Here is a 26,596-nt window from a genome sequence, read left to right on the forward strand (position 1 = left end):
AGATGGGCCCCAGCTGTCCGGCTCTCCACCACTGTATTCCCAGCACACAGCACAGTGCCCAGTCCTGGCTTTTTGACAAGTACTTACTGAGTGAGTGATGAGTGCCGAGCCCCTGTGCTAATCCTGGTTAGTTTTGAACTGCAGTGTTGAGAGAAAGTCTCTCCCATTCTCCTGCCTCCTACTTACATTGATCAGCTGGGGGACAGGTAGTCTATTGAGGAGTCAGCTTTCATGGCAGAGAGAGGAGGGGCTGCTGGGAAGTGGTATGACAGGGGGGCCCCTCCTAGGTGAGGGTGCTGCAGGGGCAGTCAGTGGAGCCACTCCAGGGACTGAGGTGATGGCGGTGCCAGGCACCGCCCCGGGCCTGTGGGGTCCAGCGTCAGTGGAGGGTGTGGAGTTGCAGGCGGGGTCCTGGAGGGAGTCTGCCCTCCCCTTCGACCTCTGTGCCTTCTGATCGATTTTGGACTAACAGCCTAGAACCAAGGGCTGGGAGAGGGAGGAAGGGTTCCAGGGATGCGGCCTTCTTTCTCAGGGTGGGAATGCTAGCTCCCATCTGCGTTTCTCCTGTGACTTCTCTTGTTACATAACAGGCATCGGACTGTGCGTCTGGGGCCTCATCTCCTGAGCTGAGCTCACGCACAGACAGTGTCTTCCACGCGGGCCTCCGTTGGCACGAGGTGCTCGCTGCCATCGTTGCTGCCACCATCAGACTCGGGGTGCCTTTGTCCTCTTGGGCAAGGTTTCAGAAAATTCCAGCAGTGACTCAGCGGTGAAACCACAAGGCTGGCAGAGAAGGGTGAGAGTGGAGAAAGTTAGCAATTGGTCTAAAAATATTACTGCTGATTTGGTCTCTTGTACCCTCTGAGGTAGCACTAATGAGCTGAACCTTTTACCCGGTCCTCTCCTCCCGGTGACTCCCCGAGAGCTCTCTGTAGCTGATGCTGCTTCTTGCCAGCACCTGAGGGGGGATGGGTGCCTCTGCCCCCAGGAAGAGCACACTGTTCTCAGTCACTTTCCTAAGATGTGGATTCGCTGTACCCTTGGCCACCAGGGCTGGAGGCACTTGGTAAACTTCAGACTTTTGGGACAGGAGCCGAGCAGAGAGTGACTGTGGGACTTCTCTCCCACATTCCCTGCCCCCCACCCCAAGCTGTCTAGGTTCATGCTTGACATCTCGCCTTGACAAAGCTCTGCGCCCTGTGCTGGGGAGTGGAGTTTGAGGTGGTCACTGGTCTGCAGCGTACGGACCTGTGTTTCCACAGGACTGTAGGTTATGTGGCTTTAACGAGAGTGCGTGTGCATCGGGTGGTCCCTCTTTCAGCTTAGGCAAAGGAAACCGCCCATCACCAGCTGCGTTGCTTCTCCCCTTGATTCCCAGTGGGTAGAAATCAGTGCTGCCCCCTCAGCAGACTTACAGAGGGGAGGCACGAGGATAAGGCAGGGCCTGTCTCTTGAAATAGGGTCCCTCCCTGGGACCCCACTGTCTCTACTGCTTTCCCTTTGACTTGTAGCTCCTCAAGGGACCACCTGGCCATGCCCGGTGCTGTTGGCTTGTAGAGGGACAGTCAGGTCACTCTGGGGCATTTGACCATGGGTGACAGTGTCTTAAAACTCAGCTTCTTCTGTGGTTGAAGGAAGTATCAGACCACATGGAAATCTTGGGCATCTTGATCCTAGGTTTCCTTGTCACACCCCTGCTATAAACTTGGCCCTGTCCAGTTTAACATTTGCAGGAAACTGATGCACGGAGGTGCTAACATGACCCAGGTGTGTTAATTCTGGGGCACACCAATCTTACATGTTGGCCAAGTGGCATTGCTTCTTTTCTTTCCTTTTCCTTTTTCTTCTTTCTTTTTCTTTTTCTCTTCTCCTTTCTTCTTTCTTCTTTCTTTCCCAATCCTCACCCAAGGATATTTTTCCATTGCTTTTTAGATAGAGTAGGAGGAGGGAAGGGAGAGAGAGACATCAGTGGGTGAGAGACACATCAACTGATTGCCTTCTGCATGACCTCAGCCAGGGATCAAACCTGCAACCAAGGCCTGTGCCCTTGACTGGGAGTCAAACCTGTGACTCTTCTGTCCGAGGGCCAACTCTAACCACTGAGCCAAACCAGCCAGGCTGCACTGCCCATTTCTAGGCCCTCAGTCGAAGCCATTTCCCGTTTCCCTCGGTGGTGGGTGGAGTGCAGCAAGGCGCTCAGCCTGCCCCTTGCACTTGAACGCAGCAGCCATAGCAGGGGCTGTGAGGGTCCCGACAGATGGGAGGGTCGGGCAGGGGACAGGGACTCCAGCCGGCCTTTCTGTGTATTTAGTCCTCTTTGAAGGAAGTACTTGAAACTAGTGGAAGGAGTATTGTCACAAATTTGATGTGGCAAGTAACTATACTTCTCTCAGCCTCTGTTTTGGTGATGAGCTGGGTAGGGATAAGCTAAGGTTTAAGAGCTTGTTTAAAAGGAGATTATTTCTCCTAGGCAGAGGAGATTCTAGTCCCTCTCACGTTCTGGTTAGATCAATTGCCTTGAAAAAGGCAAAGAAAGTCAAATGAGAATCTACTAGTTTTCCTTCCTGTCATTTAAAAAACTTTTTGTTTGGAAATAATTTCAAATTTACAAAAGTTACAAATAGAAAACAAAACTTATGCAGAGGATCCTTGTCTTTCCCTTCATCCCAGATTCTCCTGTTGCTGACATTTACTTCCTTTGCGTTATTGCTCACACATTCTCTGTGTGTATATGTAATTTCTGAACGTTAAGAATAAAGATATTCTTACATTCATACGTAACAACAACAAAAAACAGTTATCAACTTTAGTCCATGTAAAAGGAATACAACACTCTCGTTCAACTGATGTTCGCATTCCCGTTTTGTCTGGGGAACCAGCAGTGCCTCTCAGTGTGTTTCTCTTCCTCTTCTCCGTACAGGTGTCTGACCCTGCTCTGGGCCCCAGCTCCCTTGGTTTTTGCTCGCTGCAAATTTACAGGTTTTTTTTTTCTTTCTTTCTTTCTTTCTTTTTTAAATCCTCACCCGAGGACATTTTTTTTTTCCATTTTTTGTTCAGATAGAGTGGGAGGGAGAGAGAGAGAAACATCGATGCGAAAGGGACACATCGAGTGGCTGCCACCCGCACGACCCAACCAGGGCTGGGGACAAACTGCAACCGAGGCACATGCCCTTAGCGGGAACCGAACCCGGGCCTCTCTGGACTGCAGTCCAATGCTCTAACCGCAGAGCCAAACCGGCCAGGGCAGGGTTTTTTTTTTTTCAATTGCCTTGAATGTTCTCTGCAATGTTCGGCTTGTCCTGGCTATCACTTTCCTGAAATCATTATCACAAGTTATGCCTCTTTTTTTTATATTCTTTCTTTATTCCTGGTGACTGTCTCTCTCTCTCTGTCTCTTCTCCCCCCACAGCCCTGCCCCGTGTTTTCAGAGATCACACTCCTTGGGAAAAGTCCCACGCAGCCACACGGGTTCCCTTTTTTCTCTTGGGTATGAGTTGTCATCGTGCTGTGAGAGCTGTATTTAAATAACCTACAGTTTTAAAGTCAAGGGAAATAATTAGACAGGAAAGCTTTTTGGGGTGTGGTAAAGGGAACTGAGTAGAGGCTTGAAGTCACACACCTCAGGTTCTTCTCGATTAATGCTCCTCAGACTTTAATGTGCACGAATCTCCTGGGGATCTCGTTAAAATGCAGGTTCTGATCCAGAAGGTCTGGAGTGGGGCCCAGGATGCATTTTTAATGAGTTCCTCCGTGGCCGGGTCCTGGAGAAGTTTCAGGACCCGGATGAGGTAGGTCCCAAGGTCCTGCCCTCTGGTAGGTGTGGTTGTAGAAGAATGTGAACAAGAGAGGTGTCGACAACATGAAGACAAGAAGATGTAAAATTCTGGGTATTAAAAAAAGAAAAAAGCCACTAGTGAAGGTGCATTCCAGAAGTTAGAGCTCGGAATCCGAAGGTCGGATCCCATTCTGTCCCTCACTAGCTGTTACTTAGATGCTTGCCTCTCGAGCCTTGGTTTCCTTTTGTTAGGATGGGGTAACAGTGCCCACTTCTTAAGATTTAGTGGAGACTGTTTACCGAAGGTGCTTCCAGCGGTGTCTAGCAGTCTAGGTGTGCAGCAGTGGAGGTGGCTGTTCTGATGGTAGGAGCATGATCGAGCCTGGTCCAGAGGAGAGCAGGTGACTGAACTGTGAGCACTTCGGGACGTGGAATTTATTAGTGGCCAGTGTGGGCTGTCCTTTTTTTTATTTTTTTTATCCTCACCCGAGGACATTTCTTCCATTTTATGTTTAGATAGAGTGGGAGGAAGAGAGAGAGAGAGAAACATCGACGTGAAAGGGACACATCGAGTGGTTGCCACCCACACGACCCAACCAGGGCCAGGGACAAACTGCAACCGAGGTACATGCCCTTAGCGGGAACCGAACCCGGGTCTCTCAGGACCGCAGGCCGACGCTCTAACCGCTGAGCCAAACCGGCCAGGGCCATTTTTCCATATTTTGTTCAGATAGAGTTGGAGAGAGAGAGAGAAACATTGACGTGAAAGGGACACATCGAGTAGCTGCCTCCTGCATGACCCAACCAGGGCCGGGGACAAACTGCAGCCAAGGTACATGCCCTTGGTGGGAACCGAACCCAGGTCTCTCTGAACCACAGGCCAACGCTCTAACTGCTGAGCAAACTGGCCAGGGTTGTCCTGCCTTTTTGTTTTAAGATAGGCTTGTCAGATTAGGGGATGCAGTAGAGATCATTCTTATCTCTGACACAGGAATCTGACAAAGCCTCAAGATTTCTTTGTGGACATGGCAAAAAAATTAAAAACTTGCAGGTTAGTTGAAGGACTTGAGGCTGGTAGAACAGATGTACCAAGACCATAGTGAACACAGATTGATACATGAGAAAAGTGGCACCCATGTTGCTTTTTGACTCTTTGAGATACACTTGTTTTTAAACCTTGGGTGAAGACATAACTGTAGCCCTTGCTGACTGTGCACGAGCCATTTGGGCTGGTGCTTTGTGCTGGGCTTCCCTTGGTGACTCCCAGAGCCCACTCCGCTGCCTTTTCTAAGGTGTGCAAACCACCCTTGATCTCCTTGCTCTCTGGTGGATGCTCCTTTGTCTCTCCTGGGCTCGACTTCACACACTTTGACATTTCACATTTAAATATTGTCTGTGTGTGGAGCGCTTTCCTGACAGTGTCGTGAAATAGCCTGTATTCCACCCAAGGTGCCACCACCAAGTGGAGACACTCCGAGCTCCCCAGAGCACACGGCCACATGGAGGAGGGTCAGACCTAGGCTTCATTCCAGGTTTGTCTCAAGCCAGAGCGGGCTTAAGCAGAACATCATTCTGCTTCCATTCCAAATGAGTGTCATTCGGGGTGCGTAGAAGAGAGCCCACATATGCTAGACCCTTGCATAGAGGGGCTCTCAGAGGAGAAGCTTGCTCACGCTGCACCAGGGCTCCAGGGTGTGGCACGAAGTTCTCTATTTTAGCTGCGTAGTGTTAGAAGGTGGGGATTCTAATGAGCGCTTTGGCAGGCAGTAAGGAAGGATCATGGTTCGTGCTGAAGGTGTCTCCTGTGGCAACGTGGGCGTGTGTACCCAGACATTAATAGCAGCTATGATCGGGGTCCCTGGTGGCACAGTTCTCCAAGTGCCAGCACTGCCTCCTCAGCTCAGGTGTCTGAAAGCTGAAGTTTTGTTGCTTCTGCTGCAGCAGGGTCGGTGGTCTTTGGAAGGCCGTCCTGTAACTGCCTCTTGTGGGCCTTGGGTGGCCGGTATCAGTACCAGAGGTGTGTCAGCTTGTTACATGCGAGTTGTGGTTCTGTCGTGTTTTCAGCGGTTGTCCTCAGCGTATCTCGTTGGGTGGCTTTGGGAGAAGAGCGAGGGCTGTTGGCTGGAAAGAAAACTAAGAGGTCACAAGACTCCCCTTTTTTCCCCTAGTACTGAACATGCTCCACAACCCACTGGGCACTGTCTTGGGGAAGCCTCCCTTGAGCTTCCTGCCGCTGGACCCCCTTGGATCTGACGTGGTGGACAAGTTCCCAGCACCCTCAGTGAGAGGGTCCCGCCTGGACACGCGGCCCATCCTGGACTCCCGCTCCAGCAGCCCCTCCGACTCGGATACCAGTGGCTTCAGCTCCGGATCAGACCACCTCTCAGACTTGATCGTATGTAGCTCGTCGGAACAGGTGGGAGGGCAGTGTGCTGGCATGTCCACTAGAATGCTGGGAGGGGTGGAGGCCGTCGACCTCAACAGAACAGAATAGAGGATGCTTTGTGCACCCATTGAGCGACGCATTTCAGGACCTGAGCCTAGGACTCTCTTTGTGAGTTACTCTAAGAGCTGTTGGGTAACAGTTATTTCACAAGCAAATGTGGGGGATCCCAGCAGAGTTCTGCTTCCTGGGTTTTCTTTAGCCTTTACACAGTATCATTTATGTATCTTTGTGTGAGGCCTCAAAATTTGTAAGTGATTATATAAAAAAATTACAGGCATACCTTGTTTTATTGTGGTGCCCGGGTGTTGCATTTTCTACAAACTAAGACAAGACCCTCCACCAGCAAAAAGATTACGACTTGCCTTCTTGTGAGACTCTCTCTCTTGGGGTGGTCTGGAACCAGTCCTGCAGAATCTCTGAGGTGTGCCAGTTGTTAGCAGGGCCAGGATTTTAATCTAGACCTGAGTGACTCTGGCTCCCAAATTCTTTTCTCTGATTCACGCCAACTCTCAGTTCGAGGCTGCTATGAATGAAATACTGCCTCCAAGTTCATTTTGTATCTGTGCCCCTTACCTATAGCTACGCAGAGTCGGCAAGTGGATTAGACGAGGAAAGGGGCTACCAGAAGGAAGTGTGTGGGAACGGCAGTGAGAAATCATCCTAAAGTGGAGTCCCCTGAGCTGACTGTTCAGTGAATGGAAGGCCTTAATTCTCTACCCTCTTCTCCTCTGTATCCAGGACTGGAGACCTGGTTGTGGTTACAGTTCCCCATTCACAGCACGACTGTGAGCACCCCCCTTGTCTCCGGTCAGCCCTCGCCCTGGCTGAGGCTTCCAATGGGGTCCCCACAAGCAGGGTCCTTTGCTTCTCTGGGCCATAGTTTCCTCCCCTATAAATGGGTTGAGATGAGGTGCTTCTGGTTATGTAACTTTAGATGGGGCTCAGTCTTGGAAATGTACCTTTAATATTTTGGGATTTTGTTGAACTTTCTCAGGTACCTCACCCCAAAGGTTAATTGACGAAGGGATTTGGACAGACAACTCAGAGAAGAGGGACTAGAGGTAGTATTTGAACTTTGGGGAAATACTCTGTTGAGGAATTATTTTAGTTAGTTTTTTTTTTAATCCTCACCTGAGGGTATTTTTCCTCTTATCTTCAGATAGAGTGGGAGGGAGGGAGAGCAAGAGAGAAACATTGATGTGAGAGAGACACATCGACTGGTTGCTTCCCACACAACCCCGACCAGGGCCGGGGACCGAACCACAACCCAGGTATATGCCCTTGACCGGAATCAAACTCGAGATTCTTTGGTCTGCGGACCGACGCTCAACCACTGAGCCAAACAGGCCAGGGCCAGTTTGTTTGTTTGATAATGTGATACCATTGTACCCACTTACATCAGTAGAATTGAAAGCCTTGGTACAATCCTGGAGTGAAACTCGCGTTCTCACACATTTCTGATAGAAAGCCCTCCGCCCCTGCATAGGAAACATTTTGATTCTAGACTAGCGGTTCTCAACCTGTGGGTCATGACCCCTTTGGATGTTGAACGACTCTTTCAAAGGGGTCACCTGAGACCATTGGAAAACGCATATTTCTGATGGTGATTCATAACAGTAGCAAAATTACAGTTATGAAGTAGCAATGAAAATAATTTTATGGTTGGAGGTCACCACAACACGAGGAGCTGTATCAAAGGGTTGTGGCGTCAGGAAGGTGGAGAACCACTGTTCTAGACCTAGGAATCTGACCAAAGGGAACACAAAATATGAAGCTACATCTTAAAGTATTTATTTGTAATCCTGAAAACTCAGAGTATCTAAATGTTTCCCAGTAGAACAGTAGGTCAGGGAAATGTAGCTTATTCCCTAAATAGAATATCATAAATTAATTAAAAATGTTTCTGAAGACTGTCTGGCAATATGGGGGAAAAAAAGTTGACTTTGGGAGAAGAGAATGTGTTTAAATTATAGTAGGACAACATCTTAAAAATGCTGAGAAAAAAATACATCAAATGCTTAATGGTATTTTTCATAATTTCTACAGTGTGATGATTACTCTTGTTACAAAACTATCCTTTAAAAACCTGTATCTCCCTTTTCCTCCCCCAGTCAAGCCTTCGCATCTCCCCCCCTCTGCCCTTCCTGTCTCTGACTGGGGGTGGCCCCAGAGATTCTTTAAAGATGGGGGTTGGGTCCCGGATGGACCAAGAGCAAGCTGCTCTCGCTGCAGTCACTCCCTCCCCAACCAGTGCATCGAAGAGATGGCCCGGGGCCTCTGTGTGGCCATCCTGGGACCTCCTGGAAGCTCCCAAAGACCCCTTCAGCATAGAGAGAGAGGCCAGGCTGCACCGGCAGGCGGCAGGTGAGTGCGGCTGTGTGCAGGACTGGGGCCCGAGGCTCGTCCCGGGAGCGGAGTACGCAGCCGTGGGTTGTGGATGGTGCGCTGTCTGGAAGAGGACTTGGTTGCATGGTGAAGTCTCTGGATCTGCAGAGCGTGGTCTGTTCTGTGGAGTAAGTGCTAATGGGGGTAACGTCGGGATTCTCTGAGGCTCGCAGAGAGGAAGGAGGCGGTGACCTGGAGCACAGGGCTGTTCCTGGAGGGTTGGGTCCTCTCACCTGTGCTCTTCCCTGGAGGTTGGCCGTGCTCAGCTGTCCAGTTTTATTCTCTCATGGGAAACCCTGAACGTGATGCTCAGAGTTTTGTCTCCCTCCCCTTTCTAATTCAGAGACATGTCGGACACAACCCCTGCTGGAGCTTTCTTCCCCGAGGCTCTCTGACTGGTAACCTCGGGTGCACTGGGGTGGGCAGCCTCCAAGGTAAGGGATGTCCCCAGTGTCCTGGTCTCCCACAGACCCTCTGCCATTCACATGACCTTAAACACGTATGACATCTGTTTTTCATCTTCTACGTGTACTTGGAAGTAAACGAGTTCCAGAAGTGTTTGTTTACTAAGGCTTCAGGGAGGCGCCCACCAACCACGGTCTGAGGTGCTGGAGTGATGGCCAGGCCAGCGTTCAGTGTCTCGGTTCCATGTTTGCAGAGGCTTCAGCGTGTTTGTCTTTCTGCTCACCGAGCTGGACCTGATCTCATTCTGCCCTGGTAGTGCCGCTGGCCTGTTCACATCATGGCTTTGGCAGCCCACCTTGTCCTTTCTCCAGTGCACTGTTTTCCTGTGAAACGACGTTACCACGCTTTTGGACGAAGCCATTATTATATCCACTTCTGTTTTTGTTCACAAAATATTGCTGATGGTGCCCGATTTCTTGCTGCAGCAACACACTGGGCCTGTGCCTTTAGGGAATGGCTTCCATGCCATCGTGCTGAGTGAAAATGAGGGTTGGTTTCATGGCCTCTGACCCAGTACTGGAGGAGGGGACTGCAGTGGGCAAGGCCTGGCCATGGCCACGAGGTCCGTCTCTCATCTGGAATGGCACAGACTGGGTGGGCACAGGATGAAAGAGGGACAGAAGGCTGAATTGGTCACCAAGAACAGAGAGTCCTCTAGAAACTGTCAGGGCCGAACAGTAGAGTGGTCTCCTCTACACATCCACAAGGGTTTCTTAATGAGGTGTTCTGAGTTGGAGTCAGAGGAACCTCACAGTGGGTTTGGACAGACTTGTCTTTGGTCTACATCGGATGCTGAGAGGTTGGTGGGAAATCCATCCTTTTACAGAAGGCCGGTGTTTGTTCGGGCACTGGACGGACAGCTCTGGCGGTGGGCCTGGCTCTGGCTTGGGAACAGTGTGACACTCTTGCTGGGTTGCTGGTGGTGGGTTTTCTTGGCAGTGTCCTGACTTCTCTGATTCATGAGTTCAGAGCGAAGACAGGGAAAGCAGAGTCGAACATTTCTTGTGTGGATGTTGGGGGATGAGGGCCCGTTTGGACCAGTCAGCCTTCGGGATACCATATACAAAATTGTAATTTTAATGAAGTTAGTATTGTAAGCAGTGATTAGATTAAAACTGGTTTGTGGTTAAATCACCCGTTACATGTTTGAAAATAGCTTAGGTTCTGACCATTTTCACCCTACATGTTTATTAGTTTTAATAGAGGCAGAACTAATAAATTAGGGTTACCCTACTGGGCTGACAGGACTGGTGAGGAGTCAGGCTCCAGCCTTCCAGAAGAGTCATGGACATTCTGCCAGGCAGTGCGGCTGCGACTGTGGCCTGTCCAGTTCCTCCTGGGCAGCTTCACCCCAGAGAAGGGCGGTGAGTTTGTTGATTCTCTGACCTGTTTCTCTCTTTCTCTTCCACCAAAGCTGTGAATGAAGCTACCTGTACCTGGAGTGGCCAGCTTCCTCCCCGGAGCTACAAGAACCCCGTCTACTCTTGCAAAGTGTTCCTCGGAGGCGTTCCTTGGGATATCACGGAAGGTGAGCTGCCTCCGGGACCTCCTGCCTCAGTCGTTGAAAGTGGGGCCTTTTAGGAGCACGAAGCTTGGACTGGAGGCTGAGGCTGACCTCTGCCTGAGCAAAGGGTGTTCCAGGAGCCCTGGAGGGAGGGTGCACATCGTAGCTGCCCATCGTGCTCTGTATCTGGTGCTTACATTGGCCCCTGAGACCAGGGTCCATTCTGAGTTGTCAGGGACGGTGAGCCTGGGAGAGTCCTGGTGAGCCTGTGCCGTGCCTCCCTGGGGAGGGTGCGCCTCAGCTCCGCCGTTCTTTCCCGTCTCTTTGCAGCTGGATTGGTTAACACCTTCCGTGTTTTTGGCTCTTTGAGTGTGGAGTGGCCTGGTAAGGATGGCAAGCACCCCCGGTGTCCTCCCAAAGGTAATATGCCTAAAGGTAATAAAGACATGGTAGGAGCTTTTTTCCTCCCTACACATAATTGCACTGAGGGGTGCTGGGATGTCACCGCTGCATGCTGGTGCCGTGGTTTCGGGCACTGGGAGCACACAGCTTTCAGTCGTCAGCACTGCTCTCCGGGCCTTGCTCTCCAGCTAGCACACCCTTCTGTTTCTTCTGCGCTAACAGTCCATCCGTCCAAACTTACCTGCGGTCGGAGCTGCCTCTGAAACCCCCGTGTGAAACTTCTGTGTACTCCCCCAGACCTGGGCCCAGCAGCTTTCTTCCTCTCAAAACAAGGCGTTTGAAAAACTGTCCTTTGCCTGCCTCCCCTCCCCAGTTACGTTGTTGTCTGACCTAATTCTGAGATCCCTTTGGAGTTGGCAGGAATGAGGACCAAGCATCTGATTCCTCACTGGTCTGAAATGAGATCCCTTCCCTGTAGAAAGGAGCAGGTGCTATTTTCACTCTGCCCCATCTCACTGGAAATGTTCCGGTGAACTGGACCAGTGGTAACTAGGCTTGTAGAGCAGCACCCCACCCCCGCAGGTAGGCCGCAGACCCGCCATCCTTCCAGCCAGGAAAGCCGGCTCAGCTGACCCGCACACGCTCTGTGTCCTGGGTGGAGAGCTGTGTGGTATGACAGGTCTGTGTCCTGCCTTGCCAGTCCCTTCCCTACTCTGGTGGGACATGGACACGTCTCCCTGCCTTGGCCTGGGCATCGGGCAGAGCAGGTGCTCCATTCACCAAGACCTCAGGAGTAGGACGAGATTGTGTCTTACACATGAAGTCATCTCTCCTGGAAGACACTCCCAGCTGCAAAACCAAGGCTGAGGAGTAGCCTTGAGGGATATTGATGCAGTGTCTTCTTTCACTGGGAATAGGGTATGTGTATCTGGTCTTCGAACTGGAGAAGTCTGTCCGGGCCTTGCTGCAGGCTTGTTCTCATGCTGCGCTGAGCCCCGACGGCCTGAGTGAGCATTACTTCAAGATGTCCAGCCGAAGGATGCGCTGCAAAGAGGTGAGTTAGCGCCATGTCCTCTCCAGGTCTGGGCGGCTGACCTGTGAGGCCACATTTTCTTGGGGTGGGTGGACACTCAGGCTGCAGGCGAGAGTTCCTACTGAGGCAAGACGGCTGCTCCTGCCTCACAGCAAATACACAAAATACTCTCAATCACATTTTTATTTAATGTATTTATATTTTTTATCCTCACCTGAGGACATTTTTACATTCATCTTCAGATAGTGGGAGGGAGAAAGAGAAACATCTATGTGAGAGAGACACATCGACTGGCTGCCACCCCCACAACCCCAACTGGGGCAGGGACAAACTGCAGCCGAGGTACATGCCCTTAGTGGGAACCGAACCCGGGTCTCTCTGGTCTGCGGGCCGACACTCTAACCACTGAGCCAAACTGGCCAGGGCTCAATCACATTTAAAAAAAAACCTGTTGGCCCTATGTGTGTGCTCCTGCCCATGGAGATCACGCTGTCTGCCGGCTACTTTCCAGTCTGGCGGGTAAACTCTGCAGGCCACCTGTGGTCATTGCTTCCCTCCCGTCCTGGACATGTAGCTCTCCACATGTGGTCTCTCCTGACACCTTCTCTGGTGTCAGCCTTGGGTGCCCTTCGCACCTTGGGTCTCTAGCCCAGGTTCCCTACCTGGCATCTCATTGCGGATGTTTGGGCCGCTTTTCAGACTCACTGCACCCGGTTGGGTAGAGCTTAAGAACCCCCTCTTCAGCCAAGCTCCCCACGTGGTTCTAGCGGATGATGTTTGAGAAGATTTTTGGAACTAGTGCTGGCTCCTGAGCCCAGAACTCCCTTTAGGTCATGAGGAACCATCATCACCACACATCTCTTACAGGGAGTAGTTGAACTTAGGACCAGTGTTTTTTTTTTTTTTAATTCTGGTCCCAGAGCATGTCACTTTGTGACATTGAACTAGATAGTTAATATCTCTGAAATGTCATTTCCTTGCCTGTAAAATGGAATTGAAATGCCTATTTTAGTAAGAAGATGAGCAGTTGCCAGGGGTCATGGGGGAAGAGGCGGATGAATCGGTTTGGCCTGGAGGGTCTTTAGGACAGTGAGACGACTCTGTGACCCTAAAATGGCAAATATATGTCCTTCCACGTGTGTCTAAACCCATGGCATGCGCTGAGTGAGCCCTGCTGTGATCTGTGGACTTGGGGTGACAATGATGTGTCCGTGGAGGTTGATTGTAACAGATGCACCCTCTGGAGCAGGATGTTGATGGTGGGGTGGCTGTGCATGGGGAGGGGCAGAGGTATGAGGGGCTGGAGCTTAGTTTTGCTGCGAACCTAAAACTGCTCTAGAAAGTAAAGTCTGTTCAAGTCTGTAGGATGAGTGGGGAAATGTCTATTCTGTTGAGATGCTCACATCAGAATTAAAATAAATAATGCATGGAACGAGGCTGGCTTTGTTTTTTAGATGTTTCCTGGTTTCAGTTTATGTTTTGCCTCAGTAACAGGGCAGGTTCATCCTCTGGCTGCCCATGACGACCATAGCCCCCCCCCCCCCCCCCGAGCTCGTGCCCACACCCCTGTGAGCATGCTCCTCCATCCCTGCCCTGCCCCCACAGTGGGCCCAGCCCAGACCCCCTCCTCAGTCCCTGCCGACACCGTCCTGTCCCTTCTTCCTCTCGTCACCCTGTAGTGAGTAGCATCTCTCTGGTGCGCTGACTGTAGGCTGTCCCATCTCTCTGCCTTGTCTTCCTTCGTGTCCCTTTCCACCACCATGTTGTCAGTGTCTGGCTCCCTTCCCTCTTCCTTCCCAGAGCAGGTCTATTATTCACTGTGTGGCTCTGCTCCTGCCTTAAGACCCAGACTCACCTCTCCAGCCCCATGTCCTGCTTGAGCCCCACCTCCCATGGGCCTTTCTCTGGTGTGCCCTGCAGTCCTAAACTCTTCTGTTTAGTGTAAGAAAAAGCTCAGAGAGCCTGGTGGCCCTTGAATGTGGACCAGATGGTGCTGCGTCCCTGTGGGAATGGAAAAAGCAAAATGGGTTTTTCATGTCCTGGTGGAATAGGCTCCCGTAGTAACTTCTGCAGGCTCTCAGCCCCAGGCATCTAGGCCTGCAGCCGCCAGTCCTGATCTTCCTGGCTGTCCCAGCAGGCCCAGGGGCCGGAGCTCTGCCCACTCTTCCCTTGCGTCGCCGTGCCTTGGCTGCTCCGTGCCCAGAGCCCTGGCTTTCTTCAGGGCTTCCTCTCCTGGCCTCAGAACGACTGTTTCTGCCTCTGTGCTGGTTTTCCCTCACTCTTCTTGCTCCGAGACATTTTACTTTAGATCTTTGCACACTGACCTTCCAGAACACTTTCTGGTCATCTGTTGGTGCACTTCATTGCGGAATCTTCTGCCTGCTCAGCCAGGTTTTGTTCCAGGCTTGGGAATCAGAGGCAGGGTCAGCTCCTGCCCTGCTGTTTCCCTGCCCTGTGAGCCCTCAGTGACCAGCCACTCCCACTGCCCCTGCGCTGGGCCAGTGACTGTCTCACAGATACCGTACGCGTCCCGCCCTCTGCCTTCCAGCTCCTATCCTTGAGGTCCCTGTGAACCCTTTCGGGCCAGGGGACTGTGGACCATGCCTCTGCTCATCAGTGTCCACGGTCCTTTGTTGGAACCACAGCTGACGGTTCTGACACGGTGCTGGGTTCCTGGGTGTGGCAGTCTGGTACTATTTCACTTGCTCTCCAGGATCAGTGACTGCTGTTCGACCACTTGCTGTGACCATTTCGTCACCTGGACTCAGTAAAAGTCAACTCTAGTTGGGTTGGGGCGAGGGAGGCCTGTGTGCTGGGCCATAGCACCTTCTCACCCGTGCCCTAGCCTCGGCAGCCCAGCTGGTTTCTCTCCCGACAAGAGCCTGCCTGGCTCCCTGCCGAGTGACACACCTGTGGGTGGTTTTCAGGTGCAAGTGATCCCCTGGGTCTTGGCTGACAGCAACTTTGTCCGAAGCCCGTCTCAGAGACTCGACCCCAGCAGGACGGTGTTTGTGGGCGCTCTGCATGGGATGCTCAATGCCGAGGCCCTGGCTGCCATCCTGAACGACCTGTTTGGTGGAGTGGTATACGCCGGGATCGACACGGACAAGCACAAGTATCCCATCGGTGAGCGTCCTGCTTCTGTGTGGAAGAGCTGGGGTCCCGGGCGGTAGCCAGGATCGTGACACTTCCCCGTGGGAGTGGAGAGGCCTGACCCAGGGCTGCAGGTGGACGCACACCAGAGCGTAGTGGCATTGTCTGCACCCACCCTCCCCCCGTCTCCCACGAAGGGGAAACAGTGATAGGGGCCCTGGGAGCTGAAAGTGAGACAGGAAACCTGGGTGGGAAGCTCAGCGCCAAACCTCCTGGGACAGACAACAGGTCGTACTTCACTCAAAGGCCAGTACTTTTCTGAACTTGCCTGGTTTCCTTTATTAAATGTTCTTGAAAAGTGGCCTTTGTGTCGGGTCAAAGACCAGGTCAGACTGAAGGAGCACTCGGGGCAACCAGACAGCAGTCATGGGCTCTGCTGTCCTAGCTCAGGGCGTCTCGGCCAGCCCCTCAGACAGGAGGTCACTTCCCCAGACATGACAGAATCAGCTCAGTGATGGGTTTGGTGGAGCCGAGCCTGAACTTTCTAAGCGAGACGTGGCTAACCCACCTCCCCACACACTTGGTATGCCTCCCCACACTGAGTCTGGTCAGGAAGGAGCCGGGGGCTCATCGGTGCTGCACCACAGACTGAGGGCAGGGACTTCAGGTGGCATCTGGCAGGGTGAGGCTGTCCCAGCTCCCTGCCAGGCCTTGGAGGACCTCAGATGAGGGTGTGGATGCTGGACCCACCTTCAGAGAAGTTCTATCAGCATCTTGGCTTCTACTCTGAGCCCTTTAATCTTACCTGTGCATCTGCTTATACCCAAGGGCTCTCTTCCCTCCCCATGCCGGTCAGCAGATCCTTCCCCCATTCCTGTTGGGTTTATGCCATCCAGTATGGTAGCCACCAGCTGAGTGCTTGTAATGTGGCTGGCTAGTGCCACATGTTGAAATCATAAGGTTTTGGATATATTGGGTTAAGTGAAATATATTATTAAAATTTATTCCACCACTTTATTTCCCACTTAAACGTGACTAGTAGGAAACTTAAAATTATATAAGTCGCTCACATTACATCTGTATTGGACATCAGTGGTCTAGACAAAGGGTTTCCTGAGCGTTGACAGGCGACATTTGGGAGAATTCGGCTAAAAGGGCAATTTGTGCTGTGTTTCTGCAAAGGGTCTGGCCGTGTGACCTTCAATAACCAACGCAGTTACCTGAAAGCTGTCAGTGCTGCTTTCGTGGAGATCAAGACCACCAAGTTCACCAAGAAGGTGAGGAGGCTGGCCTGTCCCTTCCTCTGGGCCAGTTACTACCCAGGACAGGCCTGAGACGGGAGCTGTACCTGTGCTGGGTATGCCCAGGGGAGAGAGCCAAGCCCCTGGGGACTCACAGGGGTTTGGGTCTGGGGTTGAGCCTGGTCTTGCAGACTCAGGAGGAGGCAGGGGGACTGTTGAGCCTTCTAGCTTCGTGGGTGCCTTCCTGGCTGTGGTATTTGTGGCCTAGCTAGGAACCTGGCTCCCTTCTCTTGTGTGTCCTCTGAACACTTCCCTGTTGCTTGGGAGGTAGAGTGTGGGGTACAGTGTGCTGGGAAGACCAGCAGGTATGTGTGTGGTCACCCAAATTGCAGAGGCTGGCAGCCTGGCCCTGGTGCTCACCTGTCCTCGAGGGTCTCTGCTCAATGCCCGTAGTCTCCGCAGGTCCCTCTGACCCGGACACCCTGCATTCACACAGCCGACACAGTGATGCACCCTCCCCCCAGGCCCATGGCCTCCTGCCGAGAAGAGCCACTTGGTTCTCCTGTTTTGCTTTGTTTAGGTTCAGATCGACCCCTACCTAGAAGATTCTCTGTGTCATATCTGCAGCTCTCAGCCTGGCCCTTTCTTCTGTCGAGATCAGGTGAGTGTCCTGGGCACTTGAGGTGTCTAGAATGTCCGCACCCTTAGTTAAAAGTGGTCACACCATGCTTGTCACAGAATGTGGGTGTTCTCGGGTACCCTGTGGTTGTCTGAGCACAGAGGAGGTGCTGGCGTCAGACCAGGGGCACACTTTGGTAGTTTGACCCGAAACTATTGGGAAAGCTCCCTCAGTTGAGTCTTGGCACTTGGCCTTCTCCTTGTGCTGGATGTTGGCAGACAGTGTGGCCTTATTGCTGACCCATCAGTGGGCTCTGAAGATGGCGGGAACCTGAGTGGATATGCTCAGCGGGACCTGTGAGCCAGGCGGGGTTGTTCGAATTCCTAGGCCCTCGAGGCTGACTCCCCCGCTCAGGGACCCCTCTTTCACTTCTGAACCTCTGGACTGCTTTGACTTCTCCCCTGGTGTGCCCGTTGCCAGACACAGGCAGACAGCAGCATGGCAGCTTCCCTTGGCCGTTTCTGGGTGGTGGCGCACAGACCTGGGACGTTTGTCGGCAAAAGTGCTTTGCACGCTTTGAAGTGCGTACACATCTCTTGAGGACCTTGTTTAAATGCAGGCTGTGATCCAGAGGGTTTGGAGTGGGCCCGAGACTCCAAAAATCTGACAAGTGTCCAGTGGGGCCAGCGTTGCTGGTCTGTACTACTGTGAGGAGGGGAGTTGGGGCCTGGCAGTCCCCCCATGCCTCATCGTGTAGTGACGCTGTCACTCAGGCCTGGAGTCCCTGGGTAGACTGGTTAAACGGTGGCTCCCAGATGAGGGTGTGCAGCATGTTGGGGTTGCTGGGTCAAGCCTGAGGACGAGCATGTGTCTGATCAGCCTTCATAGCAGGCTTTGGGTGTCAGATCTTTTACAGACGACCCCTCGTTTTCAGGTAATTGGTCAGAGGTCAGTGGCTTCTTAGAGGTTACACAGCTCAGAGCAAGAGGTGGAACAGAGACGGGGTGCTGTTCCTGTAGGTGAAGAGGAAGGCATGTCGTCTACGTGAGGGTCTGGAGTCAGTCTGCAGACGTTTACACATCAGCAGCAAGTGATGCAGCGGCTCTGTAGGCGGGAGAAGGGCCAGGGAGGAGAGCTGCAGTCTCCGTACACAGTGGGAGCCCGGCCTGGTCAGGGTGAGAGGGTTCCCTGAGACCCTCTCTGCTAGCCCCACAGAGGCCCCAGGAATCCCCCCTCCCTGGAAAGTGGAGCTGACGGGTGCCGTCTCCCTTTTTCTCCCCCGCACCAGGTGTGCTTCAAGTACTTCTGCCGGAGCTGCTGGCACTGGCGGCACAGCACGGAGGGCCTGCGCCACCACAGCCCCCTGATGCGGAACCAGAAGAGCCGGGATTCCAGCTAGAGGAGCCGGCCTTGCCCGCTGGCCTGTAACGCCCGAGGCTGGCAGGTCAGGCAGCAGCCTGCACCACCTGGCCACCGGCGACCAGGGAGCTGGCTTCCCGAGGACAAGGGAAGATCTAGTCACCTTTGCACTTGCTGAGTCTGTCTTTGTTTCTGCACTAATTAATGCACAATGAGTTTTGTCGGGTTTGTTTTCAGGGGCTGGGCCAGGGCAAGGACCCTCTGGCTCACCCTCCAGGCGACTCTGTAGTTTTCCCAGATTTTAGTTTCTCATTTTGCCTATGAAAAGCAAAAAAGAACTACGTGTCCAGAAGGTATTGACATGATGCCTACATCTAGGTTTATTTATTAAAAGCGCTTTTTTTACATTCCTTGCAATACTGATGGTGGTGATGCGCAGGTCTCGTTGGTTTCATTCTTGCAGTTGCCATACAGTGCCTTTCCATTTATTTAACCCCCACCTGAACGGCATAAACTGAGTGTTCAGCTGGTGTTTTTTACTGTAAACAACAAGGAGACTTTGCTCTTCATTTAAACCAAAATCATATTTCATATTTTATGCTCGAGGGTTTTTACCGGTTCCTTTTTACACTCCTTAAAATAGTTTTTAAGTCATTTGGAACAAGAGATTTTTTTTTTCTTTCCTGGCAGCTTTTAACATTATAGCAAATTTGTGTCTGGGGACTGCTGGTCACTGTTTCTTACAGTTGCGAATGAAGGGGAAAAAATTTGCAACCAAGAAAAAAAAATTTTTTGAATTGCAAACTGGACCAGGTAAATGGTATTTGAGCAGCTGCTGTATATAGGTTTAAATGGTTTATTGCACCTTCTTAAGTTGCACTTATTGGGGGGGGGTTGATAGAAGTTTTTAATCACAAAGTTACAGGACTTCTTTCTTTTGTAACTGAGCTAAAAAGGGCTGCTTTTTGGTGGGGGCAGACGAAGGCTCACAGGAGCCCGTTCTCTCAGAGGGGACAAGTACCCTTCCCTTGTTTCTTTGATTTGAGAAATGTATGGAGCAACAGTTGCAGTGGACGGAAATGCTACTGGGATTTGAAAACTTGACTCTTTCTTTTTATTTAAAAAAAAAAAAAATGACTTGCCCCTCTTTGGGAAGCTGTGTGCCAAAGAACCAGTGTCATCCCCCCCGACCCCCCGCTGAGCTGACGTTGCATTGTCGCATATCCCAGCTACTCTGTGGGTTTTGTGAAGCTGTGTGTGAAGTCTCTACCTCATTGTAGTATATGCAGGCAAGACTGCACTCTCCTACAGATGTGTGGAGTAAGCTGTGGTGTAGTTTTTTTTGGCACATAATAAACACGTTGCAGCAGAGTTCTGTTCTTGTCTCTGTGTCTGAGGGGAGGGGGCTTGGGGCCAGAGGGGTGGGTAATAAGTAAGACTCCAGAGTAAAAACTCACATTTCCTTGGATTTTCTATGATGAGATTGTACCCAGGTGGATGGTGGGATCGTGTGGGAGACTTGCCCCTGTAAGTACTTCTTGGTCATTTCCTTGGTCAAGTGCACCTTGGAGGTGCCTCTCTGGCAGGTGGGTACTGCTAGTCCAAGTGTGAAAAGCCCTCACTTAAGCTTCTAGGGGCTCCTCTTAGCCCAGGGCCAGCTCGGAGGACCTGGGACAGCTGCTCAGGCGCTGTGCACCATTGTCTCATCAGGAGCTTCCATCCTCTCGGACTCGCCTGTGTTGACCCAGTTCATTTCTGAGAGGGAGGGCGTCATTCATGGTACTTTGGCTGTTCTTCAGAGAGCCCTCATGCTCTCAGATTCCCAGGATTTGTGAGGTGAGAGGGTCTGTGGATTTTGTCAGGTATGTTGCACCTGGGCCCATCTGCTGGGCTGATCCTTTGGGAGAATAGGTGCAGGGAACCCTGCCCTCTCCCTTCTGTGAGAGGTGCAAGAGCTCACCCAGGGGGGTTGGGAGTCCCTCGGCCAAGGAGAGAGACCCCACCTTTCGTTTGAGGCCTGGCTGGCAGCACGGTGGCTTGAAGTTTGCTGGTCAAGTAAGTTCCTGCAACTCGGGAAAGTCTGCCCTCCCTCTTGGTCTCCTCTTACCTTCTCCACAGAGGGCAGCTTCCTGTCCTGCAGCCTTCCATTCCCATTCAGTTCAGACTGGACTGACCAAGGTGACGAGTAGGTAGGTTGAGGGATGAGGCACAACTCTGTGCCCCTTAACTTACCCAACCTGGCCAGCCCAGCCTTTTCTTCCGACAGGTGGGGGCCTAGGGACTCCTTTTGCAGAGTTGAAGGGTGGGGGCAGGGTACTCCATGGGCTAATGAGGCCACCAAGCATGGCCTGTGCTGGGGGCTTGAGAGAACCTGATTTTAGGATGGGTATGGCGGAAACAGCCTGAAGACAGTGGTGGTTGCAGGTGTCTCGGTTGTTGGGAATACTGCAAGGTGAGCGGGGCCCTTGGCTTACATATTTGAGAGCTTCAGGCTGGGCACTGTCCAGGCACCCCGAGTAGCTAAACCAAACGGCCCTGTTGTCATGGAGCTCCCCCCTAGTGGAGAAAACTAAGGCACGTCACTGTGACAAGTAGTAAAAATGAGAGCCGCTTTGGGGTAGTGATGGCTATGTAAGTTGGAGGAAAAGCCCCTCCCATAAGGTGATGTTTTTGAGCCAAGGGGAAAACATGAGATAAGCTTCTCCCAGTTTACCCGGGTTTCCACCAGGCTAGCAGGACAAATCTCTGACCCATGGACTGGGTGGGGGTTCTGGGCAGGGTGACATCCCTTACTCCACCTTTCCACGCCCCCAGTTGGCCTTCCCAGGGACTCGGCCTGCTCCCCTCACCCTGGTCTGGAGCAATCAAATGCACTATCTGGTCACAGAAGCACCGGTGTAGAGAAGCTGGTCCAAAGACCGCTAAGCGGGCTGGGGCTTGGACACGGGAGACCCGCTCACGGTGGGTGGCTGGCCGTCCGCACTTCCGCCCCGCACCGCCAGGGGTCGCCGCGGCGCTCCCGCCTTGGCTCAGCGCGTCCCGGGTCAAGCGGAAGCGGCTTTCTAGCCTGCGCTTTATAGGCCTCTCTTGTGCTTCCTGTTTCCTCTTTCACCAGGGACCCGCCAAGATGGTAGGTGTTCTTCTCGGAAGCTGTTGTTTCCCACAATCGACCTCCATCCACCTCTTTCCGCGGCTTCTAACCCGCAGGATGGGGCGCCGGGCCGCGTCAGGCCGGAGCCTCTGCGGGCCGCTGGCTTCCGAGTCGATCCCCGCGCTCCTGCACCGCCCGGCCGGCCCTCGCCGTCCCTCTCCCCCGCGCTCGGTCCCAGCCTGCGGACCCTGCTGCGGGCCGCCGCCAGGTGGGTGTCCTGGTTCGCGGTGACCCTGTCTTCTCCACCCGCAGGGGCGCGTTCGCACCAAGACCGTGAAGAAGGCGGCCCGGGTCATCATCGAGAAGTACTACACGCGCCTGGGCAACGACTTCCACACCAACAAGCGCGTGTGCGAGGAGATCGCCATTATCCCCAGTAAGAAGCTCCGGAACAAGATAGCGGGGTGAGTGGGGCCGCCCTGGTCGATGCTGCCGCCGTGCGTTTGCAGGGTCTTCATGGGGACCGCCCGCGTTGGGCCGCACGGCAGGGACCCCTTGGCCGTGGGCAGGACTGGACGTTAGGGCAGTGAGTTGGGATTGAAGACCGGGGAGGGGCCGTGGTGTTCCACGGGAGGATTTGCTGGCTGTGGCCGGTGTGCTTAGGCGGCGGAGCTGTGTGCACCTCTCAGAGTCGGGGCTCCTGGGGGGGCGGGGGCTCTCCTTGCTCACTGCGGAGTGAACTGTAACTGCTGCTTGTGTGTCCGGGTGCAACGTGCAGCCCGGGACGGCCGCGTTCTCCGGTTTTCACGGGCATCTGCACGCAGGTACGTCACACATCTGATGAAGCGGATTCAGCGAGGACCCGTGAGAGGCATCTCCATCAAACTGCAGGAAGAGGAGAGAGAGCGGAGAGATAACTATGTCCCTGAGGTAAACGCCCTGGGTCTGTCCTCTGGGCCCCCCGGCTCGTCCTGAAGGATAAAGCAGGCGCTTGAGAAACCCCTCCAGGTGCCTGGTTTCTAAGGGACCTCAGCTGAGTTGGAGCAGGAGGATCTTATCCACGTACCCTTAACCGGTTGTAGGTGCTGGTCTCTGGTCTGCCCTGTCGGGGCCACTGGAGGCCCTTCTGGTTTTCACTTGACGGCCCTCTGTGATGTGTGTTTGCCCTGCCATGTCTTTTGGTTTGAGTATTTGCCTTAGCACAAGTATTTTAATAGTCTTAAGGTTCTTAAGGGTCTCTGAATCTTGATAAGGTAATAATGAGGGCATACAAAGGTAAAACCACATGATCTTTGGGACCTGTAATCCTTAAGCTTGACTGCTCACCTTTTTGGATCCTATCCTGTCTCCTTTGGGAGTGCCCCTCTTTTTTTTTTTAAGAGTATTGGGGAAAGGGCGGGGAAGGTGAAAGATAGCTCACTGATTGATATTTTGGCCATTCCTGTTCCTTCTAGGTCTCAGCCCTGGATCAGGAGATCATTGAAGTTGATCCTGACACAAAGGAAATGCTGAAGCTCTTGGTAAGTGTTTGCCGAATTCCTAAAGTAGTACTTCCCAGTAGCTTTCTACTGCCTGTAGTAACACCAAGTATTGCCAGTGTTTTCCATGCGTTATTTCCTTTCATCCTCAGTTCTATGCCTGGTTCCTCACATTTGCCCCCATGGTTCCAGCCCTGATTTTTCCTATTCTGCAGTTTCCCTCAGGGACTTCTTTCCTTTGTCAGTGCAGACGAACCACTCAAGTGAGCTGTGGTCTCATTTCCAGATGTTTATTACAGGGAACTCTTTACACAGTTTAGCTATCATCATTACAGATTGCTAATGTGTTGTTTTTTTTTCTTGGTTTTAGAGATTAAGTAAGGGAGAGGGAGAGACAGAAACATCAATGAGAGAGAACATCGAATGACCACCTCCTGCACCCCCCCCCCCCCGCCCCGGGGGGATTTGGCCAACAACCTTGGCATGTGCTCTGACCCAGAATTGAACCTGTGACCTCTTGGTGCGTGGGTTGATGCTCAACCACTGAGCCACACCAGCTGGGCAGTAATGTGTTTCTTCTGTGGCTCATCTTAGTACTTTTACACAGTTTGTTGATTGCCTAGGGCCTGCCATTTGTGAGGCAGCCTACCTGAGGCTGGTCCTGGAAAGGAAGTGACACTGTGTATGGCCTAGAGCAATGGTTCTCAAAGGGAGAGAGACCCCCACCCTCACCCTGGGACATTTGGTAATGTCTGACCACGTTGTTTGGTTGTCACAGCTGGGGGATCCTAATAGACACCAGTGGATAGAGGACAAGGGTGCTGCTCAGCATCCTACAGTGTGCAGGGTATTTAGATCTTGAGTAGACTCCCTGTAAGATTATTACTCTGGGGTTGGGAGGAGAAGGCCCTTTGTTGGGTTTCTTCAGGGTCCTGCCCACTTGACCCCAAGCTGGTGGAGGCTGACAAGCAAGGCTCGGTGGTGGTCTTGGAGCTCTGACCACAGATCTCACTGGTATAGCCATACCTGAACCATTTTGTTGTTCCAGGACTTTGGCAGCCTGTCCAACCTGCAGGTCACTCAGCCTACAGTTGGGATGAATTTCAAAACACCACGTGGAGCCGTTTGAATCCTTCTGCTATGCTGTATAATATCAATAAACCATCAACAACCTTGCCTGTGTCATCTGTGGGTTTGGGCTGGTGGAGCTAAGGGCAGTTCTTTATCGAGGAAAGAAGAGCTCACTAGCTGGATCCTACGTGGTTAGTTGACTGAGCTTAGGATCTGCTGAGGTTGTGGGTCCAACTGTGTGTGTATGGGGAATGGGGAGTGGGCTGGGCTGGGCTGGGCTGGTGCCTCTTGTTGAGTAGTGGGAGAAGGAACTGTTCAGTTGTGTGTTCTGCACACTTCTCTGTCTTTTACTGCTGATGCAGATCATGGTGAGTTTGTGCCACACACGTCAGTCTCTGCAAGGAAGTAGCAAAACACAGGTCAATCTGGCTGTCCACTGGTCCTTGTACATCTGCTTCTTTCAGGTTCGAAGACATTCTAAAAGTACAGTATCTTGTAATTTCAAATTGGAGAAAAGTTGCAAGAAGAGTACAAAGGAACTTGCAAATATTCTGCCTAGATCCACCAACTTCACATTTTGCCCCAATTGCTTTACAGTCTCTCTTTATATACACATTTGTTATTTTTTTAAGTTGTTTTTTTTTCTCCCTGATGCAGGATCCAACCCAGAATCCCTGCTTCTAGATTTCATGTCCCTTTAACCTTTCTGTCTTTCATGAGAGATGTTTTTGAGAAGTGTTGGCTGATTATAGAGTGTCCTTCAATTTGGCTGTGATATTTTTCACAGATTTAAAGTAGCAATCTATGCCCTGGCAGGTTTTGCTCAGTGGTTAGAGCGTGGACCAGAGAGATTTGGGTTCAGTTTCCCCTAAGGGCACGCATCTCAGTTGCCGTTTGTCCCCAGCCCCAGTTGGGTTGTGGGTGGCGACCAGTCGATGTGTCTCACATCCATGTTTCTCTTTCTCCCTCCTCTATCTGAAGATAAATGCAAAAATGTCCTTGGGTGAGGATTTTTAAAAAAGCTTTCTGTAGGGTACCACAGAAAGGATGCTGTGTTCTTGGGGCATCATACTGAGGCACAGAATATCACCTTGTCCCATTTTTAGTGATGTTTTACTTTGAGCAGTTGGGTTATGGTGTATTAAGTGTCTCCACTGTGAAGTTAACTGTTCCCATTTAATTTCATTAAGAGGTTTTTTCAGGCTAAATGTCAACATTTTGCTCACTGGTTTTGCCATTCATGGACGATAGGTTAACTCCATTTGCTCCCTTTATTAGTTTTGTAAGGAAGCACATTCTTTTTTACAGCAAACTTGTTTCCAATTTGTTGGTGTGGGGTCGGGCATTCTTAGGAAATCCTCCTGCCTTCTAAATAACAGCTTTGCATAAAGAGACCTTCCCTCTCCCCCTTGCATTTTGGTGTCAATGGTGACGAAAGGGTTGGCCGGGCTGTGCAGGTGACAAATGAGCCAGATGAACGAAATTAACCCCGAAACCAGTAGCGAGGCCGTTTGCCTCACTCCTCGCCAGGGGGCAGCGTGGTCACAGCCGGCTCACCTGTCGGGACCGGAGCACAGGCCCCTTGGAGGTGGGCGGGGCAGAGTGCGGCAGGGGAGACCGGCCACGCCCGGCGTCGCGTGGGAAAGTGGGCGTGGCGTCGGGGGCCCGCAGGCTTCGGCCCTCACCTGAGGAAGCGGGCCGAGCTCACTGACCGCGGTGGAGCTTGTCAGGGCGCAGGCCCCGCCCCCGGGACTGGGAGCCGCGCACGTGCGGCGAGTGGGCGGGCCCGGCGCAGGTGTCCGCGTGCACGTGCGCACCTGTGGGAGCGGCCGCGCGGGGGCTTAAGGCGCCGCGGTCCCGGGAGTGGCCAGACCGCGCGGTGGCCCTCGGTTACCTGGGCCCGGGGCTGCCTGCGCCCCGGCCGTCTCCGGGCTCCTGGAGGACGGGTTTCCGCCTGCGCGCCCCAGAGGAGGTACGTTTTCTTTCCCGTCCTTGCTCGTCGGCGTGCAGGCTGCCTTTCGGGGCGCAGCGGCGCGCGGCCGGGCGGAAAACACGCCGTGAGCGTTCAGCAGACGAGGGAACCGAGAAACGCGGCTCGGAGGAGTGGGGGGCCGGGGTCCCAGGGCGCGGGGAGCGGGCAGGCCCGTCCGCGGCCGCCGGGATGCGCGCCCGGGGCCAGGTGGCTTCGCGTTCCCAAGGCTTCCAGAGCCGCCGGCGAGCGGGCCTGTGGGGCGGGAAGTCCCCACGCGTGTCCGCACACACGCTTGTCGGGCTATCCTGCCGGGACGGCTGAAGCCAGGGGGTGCCAGAGACGCGGGCGTCCCGCTGGCCCTTGGCGACGTTTTCATTTCGAAAGAAGTGTCCGACATGAAACGCCTACGAAAGAAAATACGGTGTTTCTGGTCTGGGCCGGCGTGGCCCGGTTTCTCGGGGCGGCGCCCCAGGGGGTCGCGGGTTCGGTTCCGGCCCGGCACACCCGCGGGCTGCGGGGGATCCGTGTTCCTTCCCTCCTCCTCTCTCTGGAATCAAGTAAAAATAAAGTAGAAAGTGTCTCGAGTGACATTTTATCTTTAAAAAAGTAATCAGTGCATATACTCAACGTTACAAAAAGAAAGAAAAAAAAACACTGGGCTT

General features: G+C 52.7%; 2 protein-coding genes across 4 annotated transcripts in view; both read left to right on the top strand.

Annotated features, from left to right (window-relative positions):
- Positions 1 to 19,691, top strand: part of CPEB1 (cytoplasmic polyadenylation element binding protein 1) — a 47,515-nt gene extending 27,824 nt beyond the window's left edge. Inside the window, exons 4-12 of one of the 3 annotated variants that reach the window (XM_036277830.1) lie at positions 5,944 to 6,170; positions 8,333 to 8,585; positions 10,486 to 10,599; positions 10,906 to 10,995; positions 11,895 to 12,031; positions 14,938 to 15,136; positions 16,286 to 16,380; positions 16,925 to 17,005; positions 18,252 to 19,691. In XM_036277830.1, the coding sequence (XP_036133723.1) occupies positions 5,944 to 6,170; positions 8,333 to 8,585; positions 10,486 to 10,599; positions 10,906 to 10,995; positions 11,895 to 12,031; positions 14,938 to 15,136; positions 16,286 to 16,380; positions 16,925 to 17,005; positions 18,252 to 18,362 (1,307 nt within the window). In that variant the 3' untranslated portion in view covers positions 18,363 to 19,691. Of the gene's footprint in view, positions 1 to 5,943; positions 6,171 to 8,332; positions 8,586 to 10,485; positions 10,600 to 10,905; positions 11,011 to 11,894; positions 12,032 to 14,937; positions 15,137 to 16,285; positions 16,381 to 16,924; positions 17,006 to 18,251 lie in introns of all 3 variants that reach the window. The other 2 variants (XM_036277828.1, XM_036277829.1) reach the window with 2 other exon arrangements.
- A 1,661-nt stretch (positions 19,692 to 21,352) lies between these two features.
- Positions 21,353 to 24,064, top strand: RPS17 (ribosomal protein S17). The gene is made up of 5 exons (XM_036277955.1): positions 21,353 to 21,452; positions 21,726 to 21,877; positions 22,238 to 22,343; positions 22,868 to 22,933; positions 23,940 to 24,064. Exons 1-5 carry the CDS (start codon positions 21,450 to 21,452, stop codon positions 24,018 to 24,020), a joined length of 408 nt encoding a protein of 135 aa, XP_036133848.1. The 5' UTR covers positions 21,353 to 21,449; the 3' UTR covers positions 24,021 to 24,064.
- Positions 24,065 to 26,596: the final 2,532 nt, after the last annotated feature.

Source organism: Molossus molossus, unplaced genomic scaffold (genome assembly GCF_014108415.1).
Source record: "Molossus molossus isolate mMolMol1 unplaced genomic scaffold, mMolMol1.p scaffold_m16_p_24, whole genome shotgun sequence".
Classification (NCBI taxonomy): domain Eukaryota; kingdom Metazoa; phylum Chordata; class Mammalia; order Chiroptera; family Molossidae; genus Molossus; species Molossus molossus.